This window comes from Loxodonta africana, chromosome 2 (assembly GCF_030014295.1).
Source record: "Loxodonta africana isolate mLoxAfr1 chromosome 2, mLoxAfr1.hap2, whole genome shotgun sequence".
Taxonomy (NCBI): Eukaryota; Metazoa; Chordata; class Mammalia; order Proboscidea; family Elephantidae; genus Loxodonta; species Loxodonta africana.
In genome coordinates this window covers 122,299,962-122,326,150 of record NC_087343.1, presented here as the reverse complement: position 1 = coordinate 122,326,150, position 26,189 = coordinate 122,299,962, and the positions used below count along the sequence as shown (strand labels likewise).

At 44.2% G+C, this 26,189-nt stretch overlaps 1 protein-coding gene across 3 annotated transcripts in view; it reads left to right on the top strand.

The window, feature by feature from the left end:
* MCC (MCC regulator of WNT signaling pathway) overlaps nucleotides 1-26,189 on the top strand; it is a 542,131-nt gene that overhangs the window by 489,762 nt on the left and 26,180 nt on the right. For all 3 annotated transcript variants that reach the window (XM_064275031.1, XM_064275022.1, XM_064275034.1), the window contains 3 exons: nucleotides 13,286-13,520; nucleotides 18,594-18,800; nucleotides 23,732-23,832. In XM_064275031.1, the coding sequence (XP_064131101.1) occupies nucleotides 13,286-13,520; nucleotides 18,594-18,800; nucleotides 23,732-23,832 (543 nt within the window). The remainder of the gene's footprint in view (nucleotides 1-13,285; nucleotides 13,521-18,593; nucleotides 18,801-23,731; nucleotides 23,833-26,189) is intronic.

Here is a 26,189-nt window from a genome sequence, read left to right as displayed (position 1 = left end):
GGCCGGGGTAAGGGCAGACTTCTCCTCAGGCCTACAGCCTGCTTTACCCAAAAAGGAGTCAGAGAATCAGAATGGGAGGGCTGGGAAGGAGCCATCTCATTTTGCCAACGTGAAAACTACAACCCAAAGAGAAGGGGTAGAGATGGGACCCGAACTACCTTTTTGTCTGGTATCCTTTCTCCCATATTGTTTTTTCACCATTTTTTGTTTTAATTGTAGTAAAAGTATATATAACAAAACATTTGCCAGTTCAAAAATTTTTACACGTACAATCCAGTGCATTGGCTGTGTTTGTCATGTTGTGCAACCATCAGCACTATCCTTTTCCAAATTATTCCACTCCATTAACAGAAACCCAGTGCCCCCTAAGCACTGACTCCCCTTTTTTCCCCTCCCTCCCACCTCTGGTGACCACTAATAAGCTTTGGTTTCCGTATATTTGCCAATTTTGTGTAAGTGAGATCATGCAGTATTTGTCCTTTTATGTAACTGACTTATTTCACTCAGCATGTTTTCAAGGTTCAACCATGTTCCCCTTTTTCTTTTTTTTCCAAAACCTTTATTTTACACATGAAGAAACTGAGACTGAGAAAAGTGACTTGGCTCCAGGTCATCCAGTGCAAAGCTGGGATGCCAGTCCATGTCTGTTTGACACCAAAACCTTGCTTTTTCCAAGATTCCACCTGATGGTCCATTCCGGAGCTGCCTCACTGACCAGTCAGATCTGTACCTGTGCACTGGCAGCTCACAGTGCCAAGCGTGAAGTGTGGTCCCAGTTCTAGATAGGGAATGCATGGAGGTCAGAGTTTATTAGTGGTTACCAGGGGCAGGCAAGAGGGGAAAATGGGAGTTATTGCTTAAAGGGTACTGAGTTTCTATTAAAGGTGATGGTGAGGTTTACAGAACAAGCTACGTTCCCATTTGACAATTTCCATACAAACTGTTCAGTGACATTAGTTTGATCTATCACAGTGTGTCAACATTCTCTTTAATTGTGTTCTATTTGTTCCCTTTCCAGTACTCTAGTTCCCCCGCCCCCTTATCTCCTCATCTTTGCTTTTGAGAAACTGTTGACCTTTTCATCTCATACTGATGGTTTTTAAGTAGGGAACCTATCTTACAGGTAATATCGTTTATTTTATGTGCCACTGCTCTTTTGCTAAAACGTGATCTCAGGGAATAGGCCCAGTTCTAGGTTTAAAGGGTATCTCAGGGTTAGGGGGTCTTCTGTTCTCTGATGTTCCAGTTTGTCTGGCTTTTATTTTGTTAGTAAGTATTTGAGTTCTGCTCCATATTTTTCTCCCAGTCTGTCCAGGACCACTATTGTGACCCCAGTCAGAATGATCAGTGGTGGTAGCCAGGCACCATCTAGTTCTGGTCTCAGGGTAAAAGAGGTTGTGGGTATTGTAGACTTGTTTCTTGTTTTTGTTTTTGGTTACCTTCTTACTGTTTTGCTCCTGGTGAAACAGTAATTGTGTCTTAAATGGCCACTTACAAGCTTTTAAGACCCCAGATGCTACTCACTTCACTAGGATTAAAAAATGGTCGACCTTTTGGTTAGCAGCCAAGATTTAACCATTGCACCCCCAGGGCTCCAGTACAATGCTGAATAAGCAAAAAAACAAACCTACCGTCGAGTTGATTCCTATTCATAACAGCCCTATCGGACAGAGTAGAACCATCCCATAGGGTTTCCAAGACTGTAAATCTTTACAGAAGCGAACTGCACATCTTTCTTCTGTGGAGCAGCTGGTGGGTTCAAAATGCTGACCTTTTGGTTAGCAGCCAAGCGCTTTAATCACTATGTCACCAGCGCCCCCCTGATGTTGAGTAAGAGAGGTGATAATGGGCATCCTTGTCTTGTTCCCACTCTATCGGGCAGTTCTACTCTGTCCTATAGGGTCGCTACGAGTCAGAATCGACTCGACGGCATGGGTTTGGCTTTGATTTGGTCTTGTTCCCGTTCTCAAAGGGAAGGAAGGCTCTCAGCCTTTCTCCACTGAGTATAATATTGGCTGTTGGTTTTGCATATATGCCCTTAATTTTGTTGAGAAATGTTCTTTCTATTTCTATTTTGCTGAGAGTTTTTATCAGGAAAGGGTGTTGAATTTTATCGAATGCCTTTTCTGCAGCAATTGATATGATCACAGAGTTCTTTTCCTTTGTTTTCTTTATATGGTGGTAGATTACATTGATTTTCTAATGTTGATCCACCCTTATAATCTTGGTATGAATTCCACTTGATCATGGTACATGATCTTTTTGATATGTTGCTGAAGTCTGTTGGCTAGAACTTTGTTGAAGTTTTTTGCATCTATGTTTATAAGGGATAATGGTCTGTAATTTCCCTTTTTTGTTATGTCTTTTCCTGGTTTAGGTATCAGGGTTATGCTGGCTTCATGGCATTCGATAGTGTTCTCTTCCTCTTCTGTGTTTTTGAAGAGATTGAGTAGGGTTAGTGTCAGCTCTCCTCTGAATATTTGGTAGAATTCTCCAGGGTAGCCATCTGGTCCTGGGCTTTTGTTGTTGTTGTTAGCAGTTTTTGGATGACATCTTCTATCTCTTCTTTTGAAATGGGTATGTTTAAATTTTCTACTCTGTGTTAGTTTGGGTAGGTAGTATGTTTATAGGAATTTGTCCGTTTCATGTAGGTTTTCAAATTTGTTGGAGTATAATTTTTCATAGTATTCAGTTATGGTCTTTATCTCTGTTAAATTGGCTGTAATGTCACCAGTTTCATTTTTAATTTGGTTATTTCCCTGTTCTTTTTTTTTTTAATCTAGCCATTAGTTTGTCTATTCTTTTGATCCTTAAATTAATAATTTCTTTTATAAGGATCAGCACAAAGCTGGTTCCTACGAGGCAGAGGTTAAAGATGTCCCAAATGTCCAACTTTTCCAAGCTGTATAGTGCTCTATCATCTCTAACATCAACTACTCCCTTTCTCCTCAGTACTATCCCTCCTGTCTTTGGGTTCCCTAATTCCCTACAACGTCCCACAGAACACACGAACCATATAAAGGAAATGGCTCACATGGCTGTGGAGGCTGGCAAGTCCCAAATTTGTGGGTCAGGAGTAGGCTTCTCCCTGGCCCTCAAGTCTCTGCCTACAGGCACTCAGCTTTCTTGGTCCCTGGGCCAGGAAGCCCACTGTGTCATCTCCTGCAGGTCTCTCCTGCCAGTTTCTCCTTCCTTGGCGGTGGTGGTGGTGGGCTCTTTTCTCTTTTAAGGCAAAACTGACCAGTCGCCTTGGTGGGCCACAATTATCTTATTTGTACAGCCCTGCCCAATCACCCGGGTGGGAGTTAACAAGACCATGGCAAGAAAGGCCATCTAAGTAATTCCTCACACTGCATCCTTTCAAAGAACCAGCTTCTGACTTTGTGTTAATTCTTTCACTTGTTTTTCTATTTTTAATTTATTTCTGTCTTGATCTTTATTGTTTCTTTTTTTTCTAGTAGCTTTTGGCTTCTTTTCCTCTTCCTTTTCTATTTGTTCAAGTTGTTTAAGTTCATGATTTTGGATCTTTCTTCTTTTTTAATGTAGGCATTTATTGTTATAATTTCCCCGCTGAGTACTGCTTTTGCTATGTCCCAAAGGTTTTGATATGTTTGTGTTTCTATTTTCATTTGATTCTAGGAAGTTTTTAATTTCACTTTTGATTTCTTCTATGACCCAATAGTTTTTAGTAGTGTATTATTTACTTTCCATGTATTTATTCTTTTTTCCTTATTTATCCTGTTGTTAATTTCTAGCTTCATACTGTTATATTCAGAGAAGATGCTTCGTATGATTTTGATCTTTGTAAATTTGTTGAGACTTGTTTCATATCCTAGCATATGGCCTATTCTGGAAAACCATCCGGGAGGGCAGAAGAAGAATTTGTCTTGTTCTGATATTGGGTGGAGTATTCGATATATATTAGGTCTTATTGGCTTATGGTTTTATCTAAGTTCCCGATGTCCTTAGTGATCTTCTTTTTAGATATTATGTCTATAACTGAAAGTGGTGTGTTGAAGTCGCCTACTATTATTGTAGAGTTATCTATTTTACCTTTCCTATTGGACAGTATTTGTTTCATGTATTTTGGTGTATTGCTGTAAGTTATGTATATATTTGTAACTGTTCTGTCTTCTTGCTGGATTCTGTAATGTCCTTTATCTCTTTAATAGATTCTGATTTAAAGTCTGTTTTATCTGATATCAGTACCCCTGCTTTTTTCTGCTTACTTCTTACATGGAATATTTTTCTCCACCTTTTATTTATTTTCAGTCTGTTTTTGTCCTTATATCTAAGATGTGTTTATTGTAAATGGGGAAAAGGATAGATCTTTTCTTTTTTTTGTTAAATCCATTCTGTCACTCTGCCTTTTTCATGCAGTGTTTAGACCATTTACATTTACGGTTATTACTGAAAATGAAGTGTCTGTTTCACACATTTTGCTATTTGCTTTTTGAGTAATATCTTCTTTGTTTTTTTCTGATTTTTCTGTTTTTGTATTGGGTTGTTTTCTTATGATGTTATCTTCCTCCCTCTGAATGTTTCTTCTTGGTGATTTATTAGTGGTTACTACATATGTCACATTACACAACTTACAGTTACAACAACATTTGACATATGAACAACAGTGAAAAGAACCTTAGCAAAATAAATATTTTCTGATATGCTTCTCCCTCCCCTTTTCTGTTGATGTATCTCCATTAATATCAATACATAACTTATATTCGATAAGTTTACTTTATACTTATTTCTTAATGCTCTTGCTTTTCCATTTAGAATACTCCCTTGAGTAATACTTGCAAAGCTGGTCTGGTAATGGCAAATTCCCAGAGCTTCTGCTCCTTTGGGAGTGTCTTGATTTCCCCCTTGTTTTTGAATAACAACTTTGCTGGATAAAGAATTCTTGGTTGGCATTTGTTTTGGTTCAGTATTTTATATGTATCACTTCATCATTGTCTTCCGGCCTCTGGAGTTTCTGGGGAGAAATCTGCACTGATTCTTATGGAAGACCCTAGTATGTTATATTGCTTTTTCTCTTGCTGCTTTTAGAATTCTCTCCTTGCCTTTGGTTTTCAATTTCAGAATTCTCTCCGTATTAGGATATGTCACAGAATTGATCTTTTTGTGTCTCTTCTGATTGGGATTCATGCAGGTTCCTGCATTTGCAGACTTGGCTCTCTGTTCAGGTCTGGGAAATTCTCTTTGATTATCTCTCAGAAAGTTGTTTCTGTTGGCTTTATTGTTGTCATGGCCCGCTGGGATTTCAGTAATTCTAATGTTAGATTTCTTAATTGAATCCCGCATTTCCTTTGGGTTTGTTTACTTTGTTCTTTTCTCTTGTTTTTCTTGAGACTTGGTAAGGTCAGTTATTTTGTCTTCTGTTTCACTTATTCTGTCTTTTGTGTGTTCAACTCTTTTGTTGAGTTTTCTCTTACTTTTTCTAATTCAGATGTTTTATTCTTCAATTCCAGTAGCACTCTTTGGATTTTTTTTTTTAATGTTTTCAGTTTCTTTTCTAAGTTTCTCATTTTGTTCCTCCGTTTGCTTCCTGAACTCCATTAGTTTGTTTTCTGTGTGCTTTATTATTATTTTGGTTGAATTTTTTTTTTTAATTGTGGGTAAATTTTCTGATTGGGTGCCCTGAAAAACATTTTTAGCACACATGGATCATTATTTCTTTTTTTCTAGTAGTTTTTGGCTTCTTTTACTCTTTTCTGTTTGTTTATGTTGTCAGTTTAGGTTAATGATTTTTGTGCTCTGGTGGCACAGTAGCCAAGTTCCCAGTTGCCAACCAAAAGGCCAGGGCCCATACCCACCAGCCACTCTGTGGGAGAAAGATACACCTGACCACCTCCACAAAGATTCACAGCTCTGGAAACCCCACAGGCAACTTCTCTCAGCCTGGCAGGTTATGAGTCAAAATGGCCAGCAAGAATGGGCTTGATATCTCCTCCTGAGAACCACTAGATGGCACTCTTATCCCTAGGTTTTTTTCCAGTGTTGGTTCAGGAGTTCTATATGCTTGGTCTCTGGAATTCAATACACACGCACGAGGAGAGGAGGGTTTAGTTGTTTGGAGACTTTGCTGTAAGTAGTAGGGCTTGACTTTCCTGTGGTGATGGTATAGAGCTCTCTGTGTCTTCCCTTCACTGGTGCCCCTGCACAGACACTCCCACAGTACCCTGCTGTAGGCCATTTCCTTTGTCCCTGTCAGTCTGAAGTATTCCTTTCATCCTGCTGCCATTGCAGTATCTTCTGGTCCCACTGTCTGTCCACCAGGGTCTCCCTTTGCCCTCTCTCAATTGCACAGCCTGAACACTCCCATGGCCAATCTGCACCACCTTAAAAAAACAGTTGGGCTAGAACATCCTCAGATTAACTCCTTTTCTGTGTTCTGTGTTTGGGATGTTAACCAGCCTTATCCCAAAATGGCTATGATACATGAGCACTTCTGATGATAGCAGGTAGGACAAATGCTTTCCTCATCTCCTCTGCTTTTGGATTCACCTGACTCTCTAATACCTCAGCTGCTATCTGGAGTTCTGTGATCTCAGTCTGTGCTTGTTTTTATTTGTTGTTCTGTGAGTTATTTGCTGCGGGAGTAAATGGGAGTATCCAGTCACTTCACCATCTTACCCCACCTCCTTGTTCACCATTTCTTTATAATTCTTGCTTTCTAGGAAGGATTAGGGGTAGCTAAGGTAGCTGCAAAGGAATCCTGGTGTCACAGTGGTTAAGAATTCATCTGCTAACCTAAAGGTCGTTGGTTTGACCCACCAGCCACTCCTCAGGAGAAAGATGTGGCAGTCTGCTTCTGTAAACCTTACAGCCTTGGAAACCCTATGGGCCACTTCCATTCTGTCCTAAAGGGTCACTAGGAGTCAGAATCAATTCAGTGGCAATGGGTTTTTGTTTTTTTTTTTTTTTGTAAGGTAGCTGCAAATAGTCCCTAAGTGCTCAAAGCCCAGACCACTGCATCCTATCTCCATGCTCCATTCCCCTTTCCCCTGTGCTTCTGTCCTTTGTAAGCTTTCAAAATTAGCACTTGAAAAAGATGGGCGGGGGGGGGGGGGGGACAATGAAGACTTTGCCAAGCACAATTTGCCAAAGTCATTTGATTCTTTTTGTGTGTGTGGTAGAGGGGAGTCTATCAAAATGAAGCCTTTTCCAGTTACCCTTTCTTCCACTGAAGTCCTAAAAACACAAATGTGTTCCCCTTATACACCAGTACCCAATCTAGAAAGTACGTTGTTAGAGAGCCTCATGTGAAAACAGAAAGGGTAACTTATCCAGCACTCACAGGTGAGAGAATCTTGGCTCAGAGATGTGTAAGTGACTTGCTGCGTAAGGTCACAAGCCTGATAAAAACCAGGACTCGGACCTGGACTTTAGCACCAAGTGTGTTGCTCCTTCCACTGTACCACGTTCAGTCTCATGGAATTTTAAAAAAGTGTCTACTTGTAGATCAAGTGACCAGAACCACATAAGAGTAGACTGCACCTCAAGAGCCAAGGGAGAAATACTGATGTTTTCTTGATGACCGACAGGAAATTTAATGTTCCCCTCTCTTTTCCAGCTAGCAGAACTCAGCCATCTACCTCAGTGCCTCCACTTAAACTGTCTTGGCTGGGTCTGGTGCCCCAGGAAAGGGGTCATTCCCAGTAACACACGTGGCCAGTTACCACAAACACAAGGGAATTATTTCCTTTTGACCCCAGCAACAATTGTCTTATTCAATGAAGCACAGAGTATAATTTTTTTCCTCAAAACCAGATTCTTCTGTTTAAATACACAAAGCAGATGTTTTTCTTAGTGATTTTTCCAGATGTGTATAATCCATAATTTCCGTGTTCATTTAGAATAGGAATGTAGCTCTAACGTTGTGAGTGATATTTTTCTTTTGAATTAGTTAACATCAGAATGAGGTTGCCAGGAAATTTATGTTGCACCCAAACCACCAAACAAACACATTGCCGTCCAGTCGATTCCAACTCATAGCAACCCTATAAGACAGAGTAAAACTGCCCCATAGGGTTTCCAGGGAACACCTGGTGGATTCCAACTGCTGACTTTTTGGTTAGCAGCTGAGTTCTTAACCACTGCACCAGGGCACCTATGTTGCACCAGTAGCTTATAAAGTCTTTGCTCCATATCTTTTGTTCATACCTTTCCACCCTCTCACCCCATATAATTTTTTTTTGTTTGTTTGTTTTAATCTGAATCAGAGACAAATTTGGGACCAGGCAGGAGCCGGGGACATTTTGTCACCATCTATTTAGCAGAGACTCTGTTTTTGAATATTTGTTAGAAATACTTTTAACATATAGATGACCCTTGGTTTTGACAGTTTTCTTAGAGATATTTAATTTTTGTAATACAAGTCTGCAAATTGAGATGAATTCATAAATAAGCCTCTACTTTCAAGGATGACCTCACAAAAGAATGGCCCTTGAACTAATTTCAGTCTCAAGTGGATCTTCCAATCAAAGCACAGAGGCCTTTAGCTCAGATTTCATTAAATTCACTTTAAAAATTCACTTCCACACACCTACCCAAATCAGGGCAGCTCAGAGCAGGTACAAAAAACACAAGGCATTGATGTGGGGTGATTCTTAGAACCTGATACAACTAACTAGACTATTTTATCTAAAATGTGGGTTCTGTAAAAATTTCCAAACCAGCAGACCTTTTTCATAATTATAATAATTGCAATAATTTTGTTTGTAAATCTTACCATTCTAGCACAGATGTTCCCCCATGTCAAATTTATGGAAAAAGAAAAGAAAGTTTCTGAGTGAGAACTGTATATGGACCACCAGCTCCCCTTTTCCTCCCATTGCAACTCAACTACCACAGAGAATTCTAATCAGAGTGACAGTCAGCTGTTGTTCAAGATCTCGGCAAGGGCACACTGAGTGTCCGGCCTCCGGATGCATTTCTGCCAGCAAACACTCATGACAGGAGGGTTAATGGTTTTGGAGAGCAGCAGCAGAGGGGTGGTTACCATCCAGGAGAGTAAAAATTATAGCGAAGTTAATTCTGTTCACGGGAGCCCGGAGATATTGCTATTTCGTTTTTGAAAACAACTATGGTCTTATCAGAAAGTACAATTTTTTAATGAATAGAGTAACTAATGTTGACTGCCTGACTCGCTTCCTCAACATAAAAAAATTTTTTTTTTTTGCTATCAAGTCAATTCCAACTCATACCGGCCCTGTAGGACTGAGTAGACCTGGCCCATAAGGTTTCCAAGGAGCAGCCAATGGATTTGAACCACCAACCTTTCTTTTGGTTAGCAGCCGAGCTCTTAACCACTGTGCCACTGGGGCTCCTCCTAAGCATATGTTGATAAAAACTTCAGGAAAACTCCAACTCTGATTTTTTAAGCAAAAGAAATGAAACACCTTTCTATCTTTCTGCTAAGATGAGCTGAGGAAGCAGAAGAAAAAATGAATCTTTCTTTCAATGAGTTGTGTTCAGCGTTATCTTGAGGATGGGAATGGGGCACGGTGGAGAGAGACAGAGAAAACATTGAAAATGAATGGCTGGTTTCACTAAAATGTCACATAGTGGACTGGGCAGGCACAAGAGTGGAGTGGTCCACAGCCTGCCGCCATGTGTTTCTTCCCAGCTGCTGGCTGGCGGTGTCTGTGTTGCTCACTGGGAAAGATCACTGGCAGAGAAAAGATACAGACTAGAGCCAGCCTGATTGAACTCAAACAGCTTCACCATAAGGAGAAACCCAAGAGGCCTGGCCTAGCTCCTTGCGAAACCAGAGCAAAAAGCCAAAAATGCGCAGCTCCTCCATTCTGGGGCTCGGGTTTTCTTCATCTACACCCTTCCCCTACAACCCCCCACAATCCCCCTCACATCCAGCCTCCCACCCTGCAGAGGAGAAATAACACAGCCTGGACAGAAAGTGATTTATTCCCCTCTGACAACTGAGATCATCCAGCAGTCCAAGCTGGGAGAGTTAATGGATGACTTAACCCTCACCCAGAGGCCAGCGGCAGGCCCTCGGGAGACCGCCAGCACCTTTGTCTGCGGGAGGCTAGAGAAAAGGCTGGTGACTCCCCTCTTTTTGCCATTGTCATAATCATATTCTGCAGTGGAACATTAAGGGCATAAAGCAGATTTGTAATTAACCTCGCCTGATCTGTCCCCATGATGTCCTGGAAGGGACAGAAGGAAGCTGGAGGGGCTACAGTTTCCTGGGGCTTATCTGGAAATTAAACTTTCCTCTGGTAAAAGCATTGTGCTCTGAGCTTCCTGCAGGGTAGGATCTGTGGATTGAGCTTTTGTTCTTTTCTCCTTTCCTTCCTTTCTGACAGCTCTAGTCATAGCAAAGGAGATTAAAAAAAAAAAAAGACTTCCCTGTGCAGCCACGGGCCCTAGAGCCTGCCAGTCTCTGGCCTCCCACACACATGTTCTAAACTGTAGTAGGTGTTCGTCCGGTCCCCTCAAGCACCTGCTTCTTTGCTGCTTTTCTGCTTCCTTGGGTGGAGGTTTTCTGAGCTTGTGAGTGGCCTGGTAGCTGGCTAACATCCTATGAAGGTCCCTAAGCTTGCTGCTGGGTGTTTTGGGGCCATTAGAACAGCTGTCAGGAAGGCTGCTGCCCATGCATCCTCCTCCCCCAGGACAAGTGCCGTATGGCAGCACTAGCCGTCCTGCCTTCTTCAGGACCTGTGTGTTCTTTCCACACCTGATGAGGTGGGAACCATGAGTGTCCCTCCCCACTTTACCACAGTCCAAAGAAGTTAGGCAAGTTACTGTAGGCCATAGAGCTAGAACTTGGCAGAGGAACAATAATTAGTGGCTCCTATCTAGAAAATCTGAGAGGGTCCCCTTACCTCACAGGCTTCTTGGCAAATGCCGATTTATCCTATGAGGCAGACCAGTGGTTCTGATTGTTTACCAGTATTATCTGGAGTGGACTCCACCCCATCATTTTTAATTCTGTAGTTGCGGGGGAGGGGTAGCTGAAAATGTCCGTTTCTAACAAGTTCCCAGGTGATGCCAGCCTGTGACCATCCTTGAGAACCCCTGGGGTAGACCATCCTGTCACATGGAAAAATGCCAAAATACTATCACTTCAGTGCCTACAGAGTAATAAGAGAACTGTAGCTTTTAGTGCTGTTTGAATTTTGCAATTACTTTTTTAAATGAAAGGAAACAAAATGTACTCCAGGGGTAGTTTTCTTTCTAAAAAATGTAGTTTGAAGACAGTATCCCAGAATGTCATCTAGGTGGTAGATGTAGCGATGGTGATTCTCTTCCATTTTTTCTAGATGCTTGAAAGTTTTCAAATTAATTTTTTATGAAAAGAAAGACGAGGAAGTTCTAGCTGCACTGGGAAGGATCTCATACCTGATCCTCCTGACTCTCTGAAAGAGAAGGTTGCCATCTACAGCCCTGCACTGTCTGAACTCTTGGTGCCTCTCGCTCCTCCCTGTGGAATGCTTCATGAACAATGCCACTGCTTCAGTTTGTTTTAATTGTGTTGCTCATCTGTCTGTGGGACATCAGATGCCTGTCCCTCCTGTCAGTGTTGATACTCTGAGAAAGTGAGCTCCCAGAGTGAGACTTAGGTTTTGTACAAGGCATGTGTACCACAAAGCTGCTGCAGGCAGGCCTTTCATGAAGACTGCTGAGGTGATGAGGGAGGGCCCTTGTTGGCTCCCTTGGGTAAGTCCCTCTCCATCGGCAGCTCCCATCCCCACACGCACCACCAGGCTGCCCAGCACCCTCCACTCTGCACATTGCTCTTTCACGCTTCTCTGGAGCAGCATCATTTCATTATGAAATAGCACCTGAAGTGTTCCAACTGGAGGGCATTTCATTTTCTCCCTTCTCAGCCTCATTAAAAGAAAGCTTGAAAAAACAAATAGTGATGATTAAAAATTACTATGTTTATCCCTCTCGCTGCCGTGCCTGCCCCCACCCTGACCTAAGCTTCCACCATTTCTGCCCAGCGTTGTCGCAATGGCCTCCTAACAGGTCTTCTCTGCCCCTGCCTTACTGCCTGTCTTCTTAGCACAACAGCCATAGGGATCATGTCACTGCTCTATTAAAAACTCTCTAAAAAAATTAAAAAAAAAAAAAAAAAAAACCTCTAGCAGCTTCCATTTTAATTCTAGAGAAAGGGATACATATCTTATGTTACATGACCTGACACCCTGCCCCCGCCCCATACCTCTGACCTAACCTCCTACTTCTCTCCCTTGGCTGACTCTGCTTCAGCCACAATCTCTTTCTCACTAGCCAGGCTTGCTGCCTCAGGGCCTTTGCATTTGCCGTATCCTCTGGCTGGATCACTCTTCCTCTGAATATCACCACAGCTCCCTTTCTCACCTCGTTCAAGTCTACTCAAAGGTAACTTTATCAGGAAAGGCCAGAACCCTCTTAAGAGCAATGGCCTCCATTTTCCCACTGTGCTTACACTTTCAGGGTGGTCTTCATCCCCCAGAACCTTCACAGGTCACCACAGGCCCAGGGTTCAGTCTGGAAGCCCCTGGCCAGTCACTCTTAGGCATCAGCTGACAAGTGCCTCTTGGACTGGCCTGAGTCTCTGTGGTGGATGTGGAGGCCTGGGGCACCCTGGTTTTTGACTTATCATGGTAGTCTTAACACCTATATCTTTCCTGGTACAAGACTGAAGTAACACCAGTTAATCAGAGCAAAACATCCCGCTTCACTACCACTCTTTCCAGCTCCTGCCCCCAAGGGGTCTGCTGCCAGCAGTTTTAGGTGTGTGTGTGTACATGTCTATAGAACATGTCATACATATTTTATTCTTCAACTTGCTCTGTTCCCTTAACATATCCCTTTAGTAAGTCCTGTCCACGTGTACACCAATTTTTTTTTATTGTGCACGCAGTACTCTTCTTCCTGTTCCCGCATTTAAAATATCTCCAGCCTTGTAATAATTATTATTATTGTAATGACCACATAATTTCTTTTTGTACTATAATCTGAGCCGTGTTTTACATCATATTACATAGACATCTTTGTGTGTATCTTTTTGCTTTGGTAGAATTATTTCCTTAGAATTTATTTCTAGGGCCCACAATACTGTGTCCAAGGGTATAAACATTGCTATTAATCTTCATACATATCTCATTTCTGTCCTAAAAGGAGGTATTGATTTCCTGTCTCATGAAGAATTTTTTTTTTTTTTTTTTTTTTTTACTATCAGCTAAACACTGTTGAGTATTGGAGATGTGGAGAAGAGTGAGGAAAAAGATCTATTAGGAATGACAGCAATGGGTGCTTTTTCTCTTCTCAGCACAACCAGCTCCACAGCCAGTAGCTGCGATACCGAGTTCACTAAGGAAGATGAACAGAGGCTGAAGGATTACATCCAGCAGCTCAAGAATGACAGGGCTGCTGTCAAGCTGACCATGCTGGAGCTGGAGAGCATCCACATTGACCCCCTCAGTTACGACGTCAAGCCTCGGGGAGACAGCCAGAGGCTGGACCTAGAGAACGCCGTGCTGATGCAGGAGCTGATGGCCATGAAGGTAGACTTACTGGTGTGGTCCTGCCCACTGACCCTGTGCCCATCCACTAGGCTGTCATAAGAAGGAGACATAAATGGCCCTCTGAAAGCAGGGCAAGCAGATGACAAGAAATCAACCTCATCCACGTTCAGTCATCTCTCCCCAGAGGAGAGCCAGAACCTCATTTGTGGAATGGGCTGTTTTCACTATGTCTGGGAGTTATTTGGGCCCAACGTGTTCCCTGAGGGGTGAGTTGATCTCCAGAGGATGCCTCAGGTGTCACAGCTTTGAAACACCCAGTTTAGCCTCAATAGGATAGAGTGTCTACGTTTGTTGCTGTTAGGTGCTGTCAAGTCAGTTCCAACTCACAGTGACCCTGTGTACAGTAGACTGAAACACTGCCTGGTCTTGTGCCATCTTCATGATCATTGTTAGACTTAAGCCCATTGTTGCAACCACTGTGTCAGCCCATCTCCTTGAGGGTCTTGTTAGTGCTAATGTAACAGAAATACTTCAAGTGGGTGGCTTTGAAGAACAGACATTTATTTTCTCATGGCTAGAAGTCCAAATTCAGAGTGTGGCTCTAAAGGAAGGTCCTTCTTCTATTTCAGCTTCTAGTAGTCGGCAGTTCTTCGAATTCCTGGGCTTGTAGATTCATCTGCCTCCATTTCTATAGCATCAGATAGCATCTGTCTTCTCCCTGGGACTGTCTCTGTGTCTAATTCGCTCTTTTTATAACTTAGAAGTGATTAGGTTTAGAACACACCATCCACTGCCATGGCCTCATTTAACATAACAAAGAAAACCCTATTCCTAAATGGGATTACATCCACATGTATAGGGGTTTGGATTCCAACATATGTTTGCAGGGGGCAATTCAATCCCTAACAGTTGAGTTATGCCTCTGTCCATCTAATATGACTCCCAATCTCAAGAATGCTTAAAGGTCCTTCCTGGTGTCCAGGCTTGATGATTCGGATGTTGCCTTGAGGCAGGAGGAGATGTGCAACAAGGCCAGTTGCAGAATTTAGACGAGAGCCCTGGTTTCCTGACAGCCTTTGCTTTTGGCACCGTGTCGGGTGTGCACGGATTCCAGTGCCCTCCCCGTGAAGCTTCACTAGTGTTGTTCTGTCGGTGTTTCCTGATAATATCTTGGGCTGCTGTCCCAAAGATGAGAGTTATCTGCTGGTGTTTCTAAAGCAGGGAAAGCTTTCTTGGAAGGCTAGGGTCCCTCACTGGGAAGTAGATAAACTACCATCCCTCCAACAGGACACATGGCTGTTTCTGGCCAGGGTGCCAGACACTAAGTCTGCACCTTCGACTGCTCTCCTCAGAAGACGGCTCCTAAGAACATGATCCCGTCCAGGGGGCAGACACTATTGCTGCAACTTCATCTCAGCAGACCTACACCCAGGGTGGGCGCCTGCTTGGGGCTGTTCCTGCAGGCCTGGGTGGAGCACAGGCCTCTGCTGCCAGGCCCTGTTGCTGTGGGGCGCAGGGAGTGAAGGGTAGAATCGAAGCCATGTTTCCAAGTCTGTTCGCCAAACTCCGTGCTCCTGTGAGTAAAGGCCTGATTTGCACAGCCTTGGATTCTGCAGTGTCGAGACGTGGGGGTCATAGTCAGTATAAGAACTAGAGGCAGGGCAGCAGGTCAGAGTGTGTTGCAGCATGCTGAGCTAATAACTCATGACCAGTCTCCTGTCGAGACCAACACTGTCCTCAGGAAAATGCACTGAGGTTTGAGCTGTGAAGTGATGTAGACCTCTGCCCTGTTGCACACCCCTGGAGAGGAGAGGGGCCATCAGAGCAGTCATGCCTGACATACGCAGGGCTAACTTATTCAGCTTGTCTCTGCCCTGGGAGGCTGCGCCAGCTTGAGCCTAGTGAACCCTTGGAGGACTCTGGGCAGTGGTAGCAGATGCAGGAATCATCCCTTTGTTTCCGAGCTTGCTTGTCTCAAGCCCACCGACTCAGCCCAGATCTTGACTTCTGTTTTCTCTGGAGGATCCTCACACAAGTTGACTTATTTCTCCTCTCACTGCCCATGATGTGAGCCTTGGCTCCATAAGCACAATGACATTTTTCCCCAGTCAGGAGCCCCCTCTGCAGACCCTTGCACCCTGTGGCATGAGTCATGAGACTGCCCTTCCATTAGTTATTCCAGTCATCGTTTTCTCTGGCCAAAGACTAAGAATTTCCTTTTGATATTCAGACAAATGTGTTATGTAGGAAATTTGGTTTAATTCTGGCCAAGAAAGACATTTTTGGTGGACTCAAAACTCTAATATTCCCTTTACCACTTAAAAATAAAATATGTACTCATCTGAGAAATTTTCTAGAAGAGCTGAAACCATAAAAAGCTGGGAGGCAAATAACCCATAATATTCTGATCAAGGGACACCACTGCTAGCATTCTGACTTGGTTTCCATCTTAGGAATCTTCTCAGAGATGAACGTCAGAGTCATCCCACTTCCCCATGTGTCCCGCCAGTGCTTCATGTGCTTATCCTACCAAATCCATTACTGGGCACATTATGTTGGATTTCACCGTTTTGTTCCAGGAGACAACTCAGAAACTTAACTTTCTGGTTTGGGTGTTTTTTTTGTTTTGTTTTGTTTTTTTCCCCGCCTTCTTGTACATGATCTTCAGTATGTACTTTTTCATTTCTAGATGATCTACATGGTTCCCTTTCAAATCCACTCTTCTTTTTTGAATACTCTTTCATGATGGCTTCTATTCCTTTATCTCTTTAATTGTTTGATGTGTTTATAGTTTTTCACATTTTGTTATTTCTGGTTCTTGTAAAGTGCTAATTCTCACTTGGGTTGCATCTGCTGATTCTACCTCAAGGTGGTCATTTCCTCTTCAAGAGTGAGTGAGTGTGTGTGTGTGTGTGTGTGTGTGTGTGCGTGTCTGTAGGGAGGGAGGGTGAGGGAAGAACATGGACTAGCTCATCTTCAGTAGACACTGTGTTTTCCATGGGAGTCCTGAGTCTTGGGTTGCAGATGTCCCTACAGAATGGTTCTGTGTTTAGATCTGTTGAGAACTGTGGGTTGTAGAGGTTTAGGACTAGTTTTTATTACTTTCTGGCTTTACTATTCTTGTACCACAGCAAGACATGACACGAGTTTGAAGTTTTGATTCCTCAGGGAGACATTTCCTTCTTTCAGTACCCAGAACCTGAGAGATGACAAGTGCCCTTGCCACAGCTCCAGAGAGGAAGTTTCCTAGTCTATTCTAGGCAGTACTACAAAAGTCCAAGCTCGTGTGGGGGCCTCAGTTCCAGCACACAGAGGCCAAAGCCCTGCCCTTGCACTGACGTTAAAGTCCCAGGTCATAGGGCTGGCATCCAGGTCTGATGCCTCTCTTGGCCAGCGCTGTGTCCACCCTGCCTTTCCTCTCTGGTGGAGTTCCCTCTTCTTTTCTGGCACCTATGGACTTCTTGTTCCTTCTTTGAAGCTTGGTTTATGTTTGTTCTCAGAGTAATTATCCACCCACATTAATTCAGTATGCAGTGTTGGCATAACCTTCACAATCTTGCTTCTAATGGCAAAAAATGAGAAAGCTTCTGCATATGGAAACACCTTTCATTCTGGTTTTTATGCCTGATATTTAGAAAAGGTTTAGCATGCTGTTTTGCGTAATCACTGATCACACCGCCCTCTCCATGGTATAATACCCTCCACCCCTGAGTACTACAAGCCTTGGTGGTTAATATGCTCTCTAGGTACATCCCCACATTGGAAAATGAAAATTTTACCGCTGGGTCTGGTGAGTCATCACCATGAAGGACTCTGGCTAATCCAGGAGGGCCCACCAGGCCTGTGGCTTATTACCTCAGAAGGGTTACTTCAGGGATGGACAGAATTAGTGACTTTGATGGGTTGATCTCAAGGTAGTGACTCTGCTTTATGAAGCATCCTTTCGAGTCAGGGATCGTAGAGATGGCTGAGGAGCTGGACTTGGTGGCCATGTGGTGGCGGACTTATCTTCAAGTAGGGGTGAGGGGAGCCTAGGCCATGCATGGGCTCATCTTGAAAGGGAGGGAGGTAGTACAGCTTAGTGGTTAAGAGCCTGAGTTCCAAGCTGGATGGCCTAGGTTCAAACCCTGGGTCCATAACTTACCCAGTAACCTGGGCAGGCGAATTTGACTCTCCAGGTCTCAGTTTCTCATCTGTGGATAGAGATACTAGGAGGATTAAAGGAGCTTTTTCACGTGAAACACTTAACACAGTGGTAAGTGCTCAATAAATGGTAGTGGTTATCATTGTAACTGGCTCCTGGTTCCAGTATAGCATTCTCCCAATTTGGATTCACTTCTTATTCTCCACTGAAAACTCTATTTTGAGTTCTCTGAGATACTGGTTAAAGCAATTGACTGCTAACCAAAAGGTCAGCAGTTTAAAACCACCAGCAGATCCATGGGAGCAAGATGTGGCAGTCTGCTTCCGTAGAGATTTACAGCCTTGGAAACCTATGGGGTCACTATGAGTCGGAATCCACTTGACGGCAGCGGGTTTTTTTAAGATACCATTAGAAGTTATCTGATGTATGGTCACTTGTGATGGACTATCTGTTGATTTCATTTGGGTCCTCAGAAGTAGATAAGAGCTGGGGGATAATATCACTGCAGTGGGTACTATCCACCAGCCTGCTCAGCTGCAGGGCAAACAAGGTGCCAACAGGGAAAGTGAAATGGAAATTGGAAGGAATAAGTCAGACCCAGCCTTGGATGGGTGACCTCTTTGACTGGTGAAGCTCAGCCTCTTCAGGCCAGAGGACGTTTCCAGCAGGGCAGATGTGCCCACTGCAGGAGGGGAGAAAGTGGTTCTAGCTGCCTAGTTTAGTTTCTCACATTGAACCAAAATCTGTTTGCCTATAACTTGTACCCCTTTATCTTAGTTCTAGTCCATAGAGTCCTTCAGACACGTGGAGACAGCTGTCATGTCATCTTCTAGTAATCTTTAGCTTCAGAGTGATAACTCATAAGTCCATGAGTTCCAGCCACAGCCCCCATCTCATTCATCCACTTTCCCACACCTAACCCTGCTGTCAGGTCGCGTGCCTCATATGCTGTGATTCTTGCTCCTCAGGAGGAGATGGCTGAGCTGAAGGCCCAGCTCTACCTGCTGGAGAAAGAGAAGAAGGCTCTGGAGCTGAAGCTGAGCACCCGGGAGGCCCAGGAGCAGGCCTACCTGGTGCACATTGAGCACCTGAAGTCCGAGGTGGAGGAGCAGAAGGAGCAGCGTATGCGGTCCCTCAGCTCCACAAGCAGCGGCGGCAAGGACAAGTCTGGCAAGGTAGGGCTGAGGGCACCGGGGACTCCTCGGGCTCAGGTCTTGTTGCCTGCCTTGCTACCACTGGCTACACCTCCCTGTCCCACTGCCTCAGTTTCTTTACTTGCATAGGAGGTATGGATATTCAAGAAAAAGGTGACAAGTTGAGCGCAAGGAAACCAAATCCACATAATGGAGGGGGGGCTGGGGGTAGGGAATAAGCTGATTTTATCTAATAGCTGAAACATTTTCACATATCATAGACTTATCAGAAGAGTAATCTGTGATAGTGCCCAATAGTCTGATAGGTTTCACCTCCTTTTTCTAATCACCTTTCACATAGCAGCCAGCAATTGTTGAAAACTTATCATGCCAGGTTCTGTACCAATCACTGCATTTATTATGAAGAGGAGTTATCCTATTTTACATGAGGAAAATGAGATGCCCCCCCCCCCCCAAAAAATGAAGCATATCCTAGCTTACAAACTGCAGAACCAGGACTTGCCCCGCCTCCGGCTAGCAGGCTCTTTTCCTCTTGTCTGCGTGGCCTCCCCAGCTTCTGGCGGCTTTTCTAGTCCTCGATGAGGTGGTGAGCAGGAGCAGCCTGAAGGCAGAGGAGGTGGAAGCCAGGCCCTGAGAGTCCACAGTGTTTATCATCACCGAGTAGGAAGTCTGGCAATACAATCTGGTAAACTCAAACACTCCCATCAGCCCACAGGTCTTTTTTCTAGAATCCAAATTCATTCAATCATCTTGTATCTCAGAATTATTCCAAATACTGTACTGGAGAAAGAAAAAAAAGCTTCTGGACCCTAGAAAATGAGGGTCCTAGGGTACCATGTATTCTGTGTGTTGTATTTTCTATTCCTAACCAATCCTAGCTTCTGTCGACCCGTTTGTTCGAGCCAGGGTTTGTGGGCATGTACTGACTTGCTGCTGTCCTGGCGAGTGGCCTCTCGTGGCCGGGCTGGCAAGAATGCAGGGCAGTCTCCAGGGGAATTATGTGCTTAGGAAGAATAGAGCAGTGCTGATACCCCATGGCAGGGAATTGTCACTCCCTAAACAGGTAAGGGAGTCCCTGAGTGGTGCAAACAGTTCATACACTCGCACTCAGCCACAAACCAAAACTCTGAGGGTCCGAGTCCACCCAGAAATGCCTCAGAACAAAGGCCTGGCAATCTACTTCTGAGATATCAGCCCTTAAAAACCCTATGGAGCACAGTTCTACTCTGATACACATGGGGCTGTCAGGAGTCAGAGTTGACTTGACAGCAACTGGTTTAACTAGCTCAGAACTCTGAAGCAGGCTTTACATACAGATAGACCCAGCTACACTTTCCCCACCTCTCACCTCCTGAGGAACCAAGGTAGCACACAGCCCTGGCACCCAGCTGGGCCAGCTCTCGTGAGACCCTAGCTGCTTTCCATTCATCCACGCAGCCAGTAAATGTGTGCCCTGACCGTGGGCAAGGTGCTGGAGGCCGTGCCGTGGCAAACATCACAAGGTCTGTCTTCCAAGAATTTACATCCCTGGGGGAAGACTGATGGGCAAACAGATGATCACAGTACGGTGCCCTGAGTGCGAGGATCAACAGGCTGGGCACTAGAGTCAGGACAGCTCTGCTGGAAGAAATGAACTTCTGAGCTGAGACCTCGTGAAGAGTGGGAGTTAGCCTGTTGAAAAAGCACTGGGGCAGAAGGGCCAGGGAGCGGAGAAGGCTTGCTCTCAGCAAATGGAACAGCATGTGCAAAGACCTGGAGGAAAGGGGAGTTGATGACAATGGCTGGAGAGGTCGCCGGCCGGCCGCGTTGTCCTGAGGACAGAGAGGATCTGCTGAAGGACTTTCCACAGAGCAGTGACATGATCTGACTTCAGCTTCAGATAAGGTAGCTGTGCTGAGGGCACTGTGAAGCTGTCTGCCAAACGCCTGGGGAGTTGAGGCAATGGGCGGGGTGGGCAGAAGCCGACACAGTGCCGTTTCAGACAGCAGCATCAGGACTCAGGAAGATGGTGTTTTCTGTTCCACGCAAGCCCCTTAAAAACCTTTTTATAGCCTTTTGCGTTTGGTAGCAGTTGCTTTGGGACAGAGCCCCAGTGTTCCCAAGTGTGTTCGTAGGTGTGGTGGAAACGGGTTCACTGTGTTCTTGCCAGAGGCCCATGAACTGAGCTTTCTGCCCCAGCTCCTGCTGTTTATTTTGACTGGTGGCCTCACTGTGTTTCACGGAGTGGCTTCAAAGTACAGAAATCTCTCTGAGGGAAAAGGCCAAATGTTTTTTTTTTTTTTTCCATTAGAGCAAGAGGCCGTTATAAAATACCTTGTGTTCCTCAGGTAATGAAATTAGAATAAGTTGGATTATCTTGTCTTTCAAATGTTAGATCCATTTACTCTTCCTGTAAATCTCCCTTCTGGGCAATTTATTCGGGAGCGTTTGCTGGTAGCTGAGGCAAGCCGTGTAGAACAGGGGTCAGTAAACTTTCCTGTAAAGGGCCAGATAGTAAAGATTTTAGGATTTGCTGGCCAGATGGACTCCACTGTGATGATTCAACTGTGCCACTGTGTAGTTGTAGCTCAGAAGCATCCAGGGCCCATATATAAACAAAAGGACCTGACTGTGTTCCAGTAGCTCTTATTTATGGGCATTATCATTTGAATTTCATATAGTTTTTACATTTCACAAAATTTTTTCTTTTCCCAGCCTTTTAAACATGTAAAAAACATTCTTAGCTTGTAGGCTACAAAAACAGGTGGTGGACCAAGTTGTAGGTCTAGAACATCCATTCTTGCTCCACTGGATGAGTGTTTGGGCTTCTTTATAAAAATTCCCTCCAGCCAACACAGCTGGGTCCCAAATCTTATGCAAGTTCCATCAGGCTCTTGCAGTTCTTATTTATATTCAACAGATATTACCAAATATGTTTAGTGAGAGGCTCAGAGGGTGAGACAAAAACCCCGACACATGGCAACCCCATGTGTGTCACAGTAGAACTGTGCTTCACAGGGTTTTCAGTGGCTGATTTTTGGAAGTAGATTGCCAGGTTGTTGTTACGTGGCGCCTCTGGGTGGACTCAAACCTCCAACCTTTTGGTTAGCAGCCAGGCATGTTAACCATTTGTATCGCCCAGGGACTCCGAAACAAAGACAGTCCCTGTCTTTAAGAAGCTCACGGTCTTAGGAAATGTTAACATCAAATGGGTGTTGTGGGAATCTAGACAGGTTCCGTGGGCTGGCGGAAGGGGGGGCTTGCGCTGGGTCTACAAGGACAGCGAGATGGAGAAGAGGGAGAGAAGGCAGGCAAGGTGGCAGGCACGGTAGAGGAAAGGGGTGTTCAGATGCTGGCAGTGCTGCTGCAGAGGGACCCCCGGGTATAGTGGCATTCCTTTATCAGAGCAGGTTGAGGGAGACACTTTAGGCTCCTGTCATCTGGGTTTCCAGCACGGGGTTCATACCTCTTTATAGTACTCATCACATTGTGATATAAACAAATTTAAATTATATAAATTTGTTTACATTCCAGCTTTTCTATTCTCAGGCTTGGGATGTAGTAGCCCCTCAGTAAATGTATATTGAGTAAATTATCAGATAAGTGCCTCCCCCAAGCCATTTTTCTGTGTCGCGTAGCTGCCACCCTCTGTCTATACACAGAGAAAGGAGAGTGTTCAGTCAGATATGATCATTGCTTCAGGGGTGGTCTTAGCTGGGATTTAGGAGTTCTGGCTCTTATATTTCCTCATCTGTGGAATCAGGATTTGGTTGGGATGATGTCTAGGGCTCTGTCGAACGCTAATACATGGGTGGGGGCTGTGCTGCTTCTTTCCCCCTTCTTTTCTGGGACTTCTAGATGATTATATCGAACCCAGTGAAAGTTTTAAATTTTGGTAACATTGGTTTTCTCCTACGGAGAAGTGGGATAGGGCAGCAAGGAAACTTATATTCCTGACTTGTGTTCTTTACAGATCATAAAAGGCTTAACCTAGTGGTTAAAAGCACTGATCTGGAGCCAGGGGGCCTGGGTTTGAATCCTGGTTCCATCATTTCTAGCTGGTGACTTTGGGCAACTTAATTTCTCTGTGCCTTAGTTTCTTCCTCTGGGAAATGAGGATAATAGTATCTCCCCTGGAACATAGATACTTGCACACCAGCGTTCATTACAGCACTATTCACAATAGCCAAAAGTGGAAACAGCCTACATTCCCATCAACAGATGAATGGATAAAAATGATGTGGTGCGTATATAATAACGGAATATTACTCAGCCATAAAGAGAACCGAAGTCTGATGCGTGCTACAGCATGGGTGAACATTGAAAATGCTGAGAGAAAAAAGTCACAGAAGGACAAATACTGTATGATCCCCCTTACATGAAATATCTAGAATAGGCAAGTGCATAGGGACCAAAGTTTTTTAGTGGTCACCCAAGGCAGGCAGGAGGGAGGGGGAAACAGAACTCAATCCTTAGGGGACACTAAGTTTCTGCTAAGAGTGATGGAAAAATTCAGTAGCAGATAAGAGTAATGGTTAAAAAATGTGATGAATATAATTAATGTCATTAAACTGTGCATTTGATAATTGTTAAAATGGCAAATGTCTTGTTACATATATATTTACCACAATGAAAGAAATAATAATAGTACCTGCTTCAGCAGTTTGTTCCAGTGATTAATTAACATGTGAGGAGGGCGTAGACCAGCCTGGCACACAGCGAGTGCTCTGAACGCGTCAGGCATCACCCACCAGTCAGCCTGGGAAGGTACCACATATCTGGGAGCAGAGGAGACTTGTTTGCATTTGCTGCCAGACTACACCCTTCAATATGATCTGAGGGTGCTGCTGTGCGCCCACGATGCCGCTGCTGCACCGTTCCCCTAACGTGTTCGGCTGCAGAGCAGGCAAGAGTTTCCAAGGTGCTCTCGGTAATTGTTTCAGGTCTTAACAAAAATGCTTTGCTCTTCTTAGGAGTGTGCTGATGCTACCTCCCCAGCTCTGTCCCTGGCTGAGCTCAGGACGGCATGCAATGAGAGTGAGCTGGCTGCGGAGTTCACCAATGCTATCCGCCGGTAAGCACCTGTCCCACGACCCCTTGAGCGATTTGTTCTAGGAGCAAAGGCTCTGTTCTGGGTTGTGTTGGCTGCTCCCATCAGCTCGTCATGGATACGACAAGCCTGCCAGGGAAGGAGGAGGTGCTACTTTTGCCCATGACTTTGGGGACCAGAAATGGAGACATACTGTTTTGTCGGGCCTTTCGAAAGAGGAGGGAAGGGGCAAGTATATAGGCAATCATTTTATCAGCAAATAAGGAAGTCTTGTCTCTCCCTTTCCTTTTTTGTTGTGTTGCTGCCTTGGCTAGAACCTCCAGGACAGCGGTAAATAGCGCCGGTGAAGGCAGGCAATCTGATTTCAGTGGGAATGCTTTCTTCCTGCCCTGGTGGCCTTCTAGGTCAGAGGGCCTCCTCTATTTCTTCAGCTCTGGGAATTTTTCCTCTATTTTTTCAGTGTTTCTTCCCCTCCATTTTTTCTCCCCTTCAGCAAGGAGAAACAGGTGCTGATTCATCTCGCTCTGTCTTCCGTATCTTAGCTTTCCGTGCTATCACTGCCTTTTTGTATTATGTTCTAGAGCAGTCCTGCCAATAGAAATACAATGTGAACCACAGATACAGTTTAAAATTTTCTAGTAAACGCATTTTAAAATGTAAAAAGATACATGTGAAGTTAGTTTTCTTATTTTTTTTTTTTTTTTAAGTTGGGAAAATAATTTCTTATATCACATTTGGGGATTTAGTTGGAAAACCAGAGGTAAGTTTTTATTTCACATCTTACTAGAATGTTTTAATTAATTTAACCCAGTATATCTAAAATATTGTCATTTCAGCATATAATCAATATTTAAAAAAAAAAAAAAACTACATGAGATATTTTGTTTTCTTTTTTTTGTACTAAGTCTTCAGAATCCTACGTATGATTTTACACCTACGGCACACCTCAGCGAGGACCAGCTAGTGGCTGCTGTACCGGACAGGGCAGCCTTAGAGAGAATCCTTCAGTCCAGTGTTCCAGCTCACTAATTTATCCTTTACTGATCTCCACTGTGTTTGGCCTATCTGTTGAGTTTTTATTTGGGTGACCAAATCTCTCTCTTTTTTAATGAAGTGATGTCCTCTTCCATCTCTGAGGATCTTTATTGTACTTATTCTAAACCCTTATTTTGTCCACTGTATTAACTGTTTCCTCACATGCAAATTCTTTTTTGAGTTGAGTTTTGTGACTCTTTCTGGGTATTGGCCTTCCTTAAATATTTGGTGGTTCTTGTTTGTGTTGGTCCTCGTGTGTGAAATTCCCAGGTAGCTTGTTTGTGAGTACCTTATCTGCTTATTACAGCCTAGAGAAACAGTTGCTGTGGAGTCAATTCAGACTCATGGCAACCCCGTGTGTGTCAGTTTTCAGTGGCTTATTTTTTTAATTGATTGCCAGGCCTTTCTTCCAAGGCACCTCTGAGTGGACTCTAACCTCCAGCCTTTCAGCCAGCAGTCAAGCATGTTAGTTGCGCCATCCAGGGACTCCTATTACAGCCCACCACCCAGAAAATGTAGCCAGGCCTTGTGATGTGCCGTCAGTCAGGCTGTAGGAGAAGCTTATCTTCTGGGCTTTCTATTCCTTCTGGCTGATAACAGCCATTCAGACGGCTGTCTGACCCAACCATCAGACCCGTCCTGTTCCTGATAGCCAACACCTCTGGTGGGAGCACCTCTGATTCTCCTTTCTTTTGCAGCACTTCTATTCTCTGTGAATTCTGAGTTATGGCTTTCTTCATCAGGAAGAAAAAAAAAAAAATCATTTTTTATGACCACTGTTTCTGGTCTATGGAGCACCCTCCTTGGTTTCTACATGCTCAGGGAAAATATCTTTTCCATCATTTCTGGGGGTTTGGGGTGGGAGGGGAAGGCTGCAGTACACACTCTGTTTGCTGTCTCGATCCAGCCAGGGCTATCCGTCTTAGCGTAGGGCCTCCCAGCTGATGGTGGTGGAAGGCTGCCCTGTGGGGAACTTCACTACCCTCCTGATTTACTCACTGTCACTTTTTGTCTTTCCTTCCAAGTTGTAATAGCTCTGTTTTTACATTGCCAATGCCTCTGACCATGTGGTTAAATTGTAGTTGCATAGCTTGGGGCGGGAGAGAGACGCAGCACAGGTAAATCCTAACGGCTTGACTGTGCCAGAAACATGGGATGAGAATCCACTCCCTGGCTCCAAAAGGAGCCATTTGGATATTGTATCTGTAAGCCAAGCCCCTAAATTTTTCAAATTCCCCAAACCATACAGGCCTTCTCTGGCACAAGTAGGAAGCAGGTTCTGCTGACTAAACGTAAGAGATTTCATTTGTTCTGTCAGTCACGATGGACTTCCAATAACCAGCCTT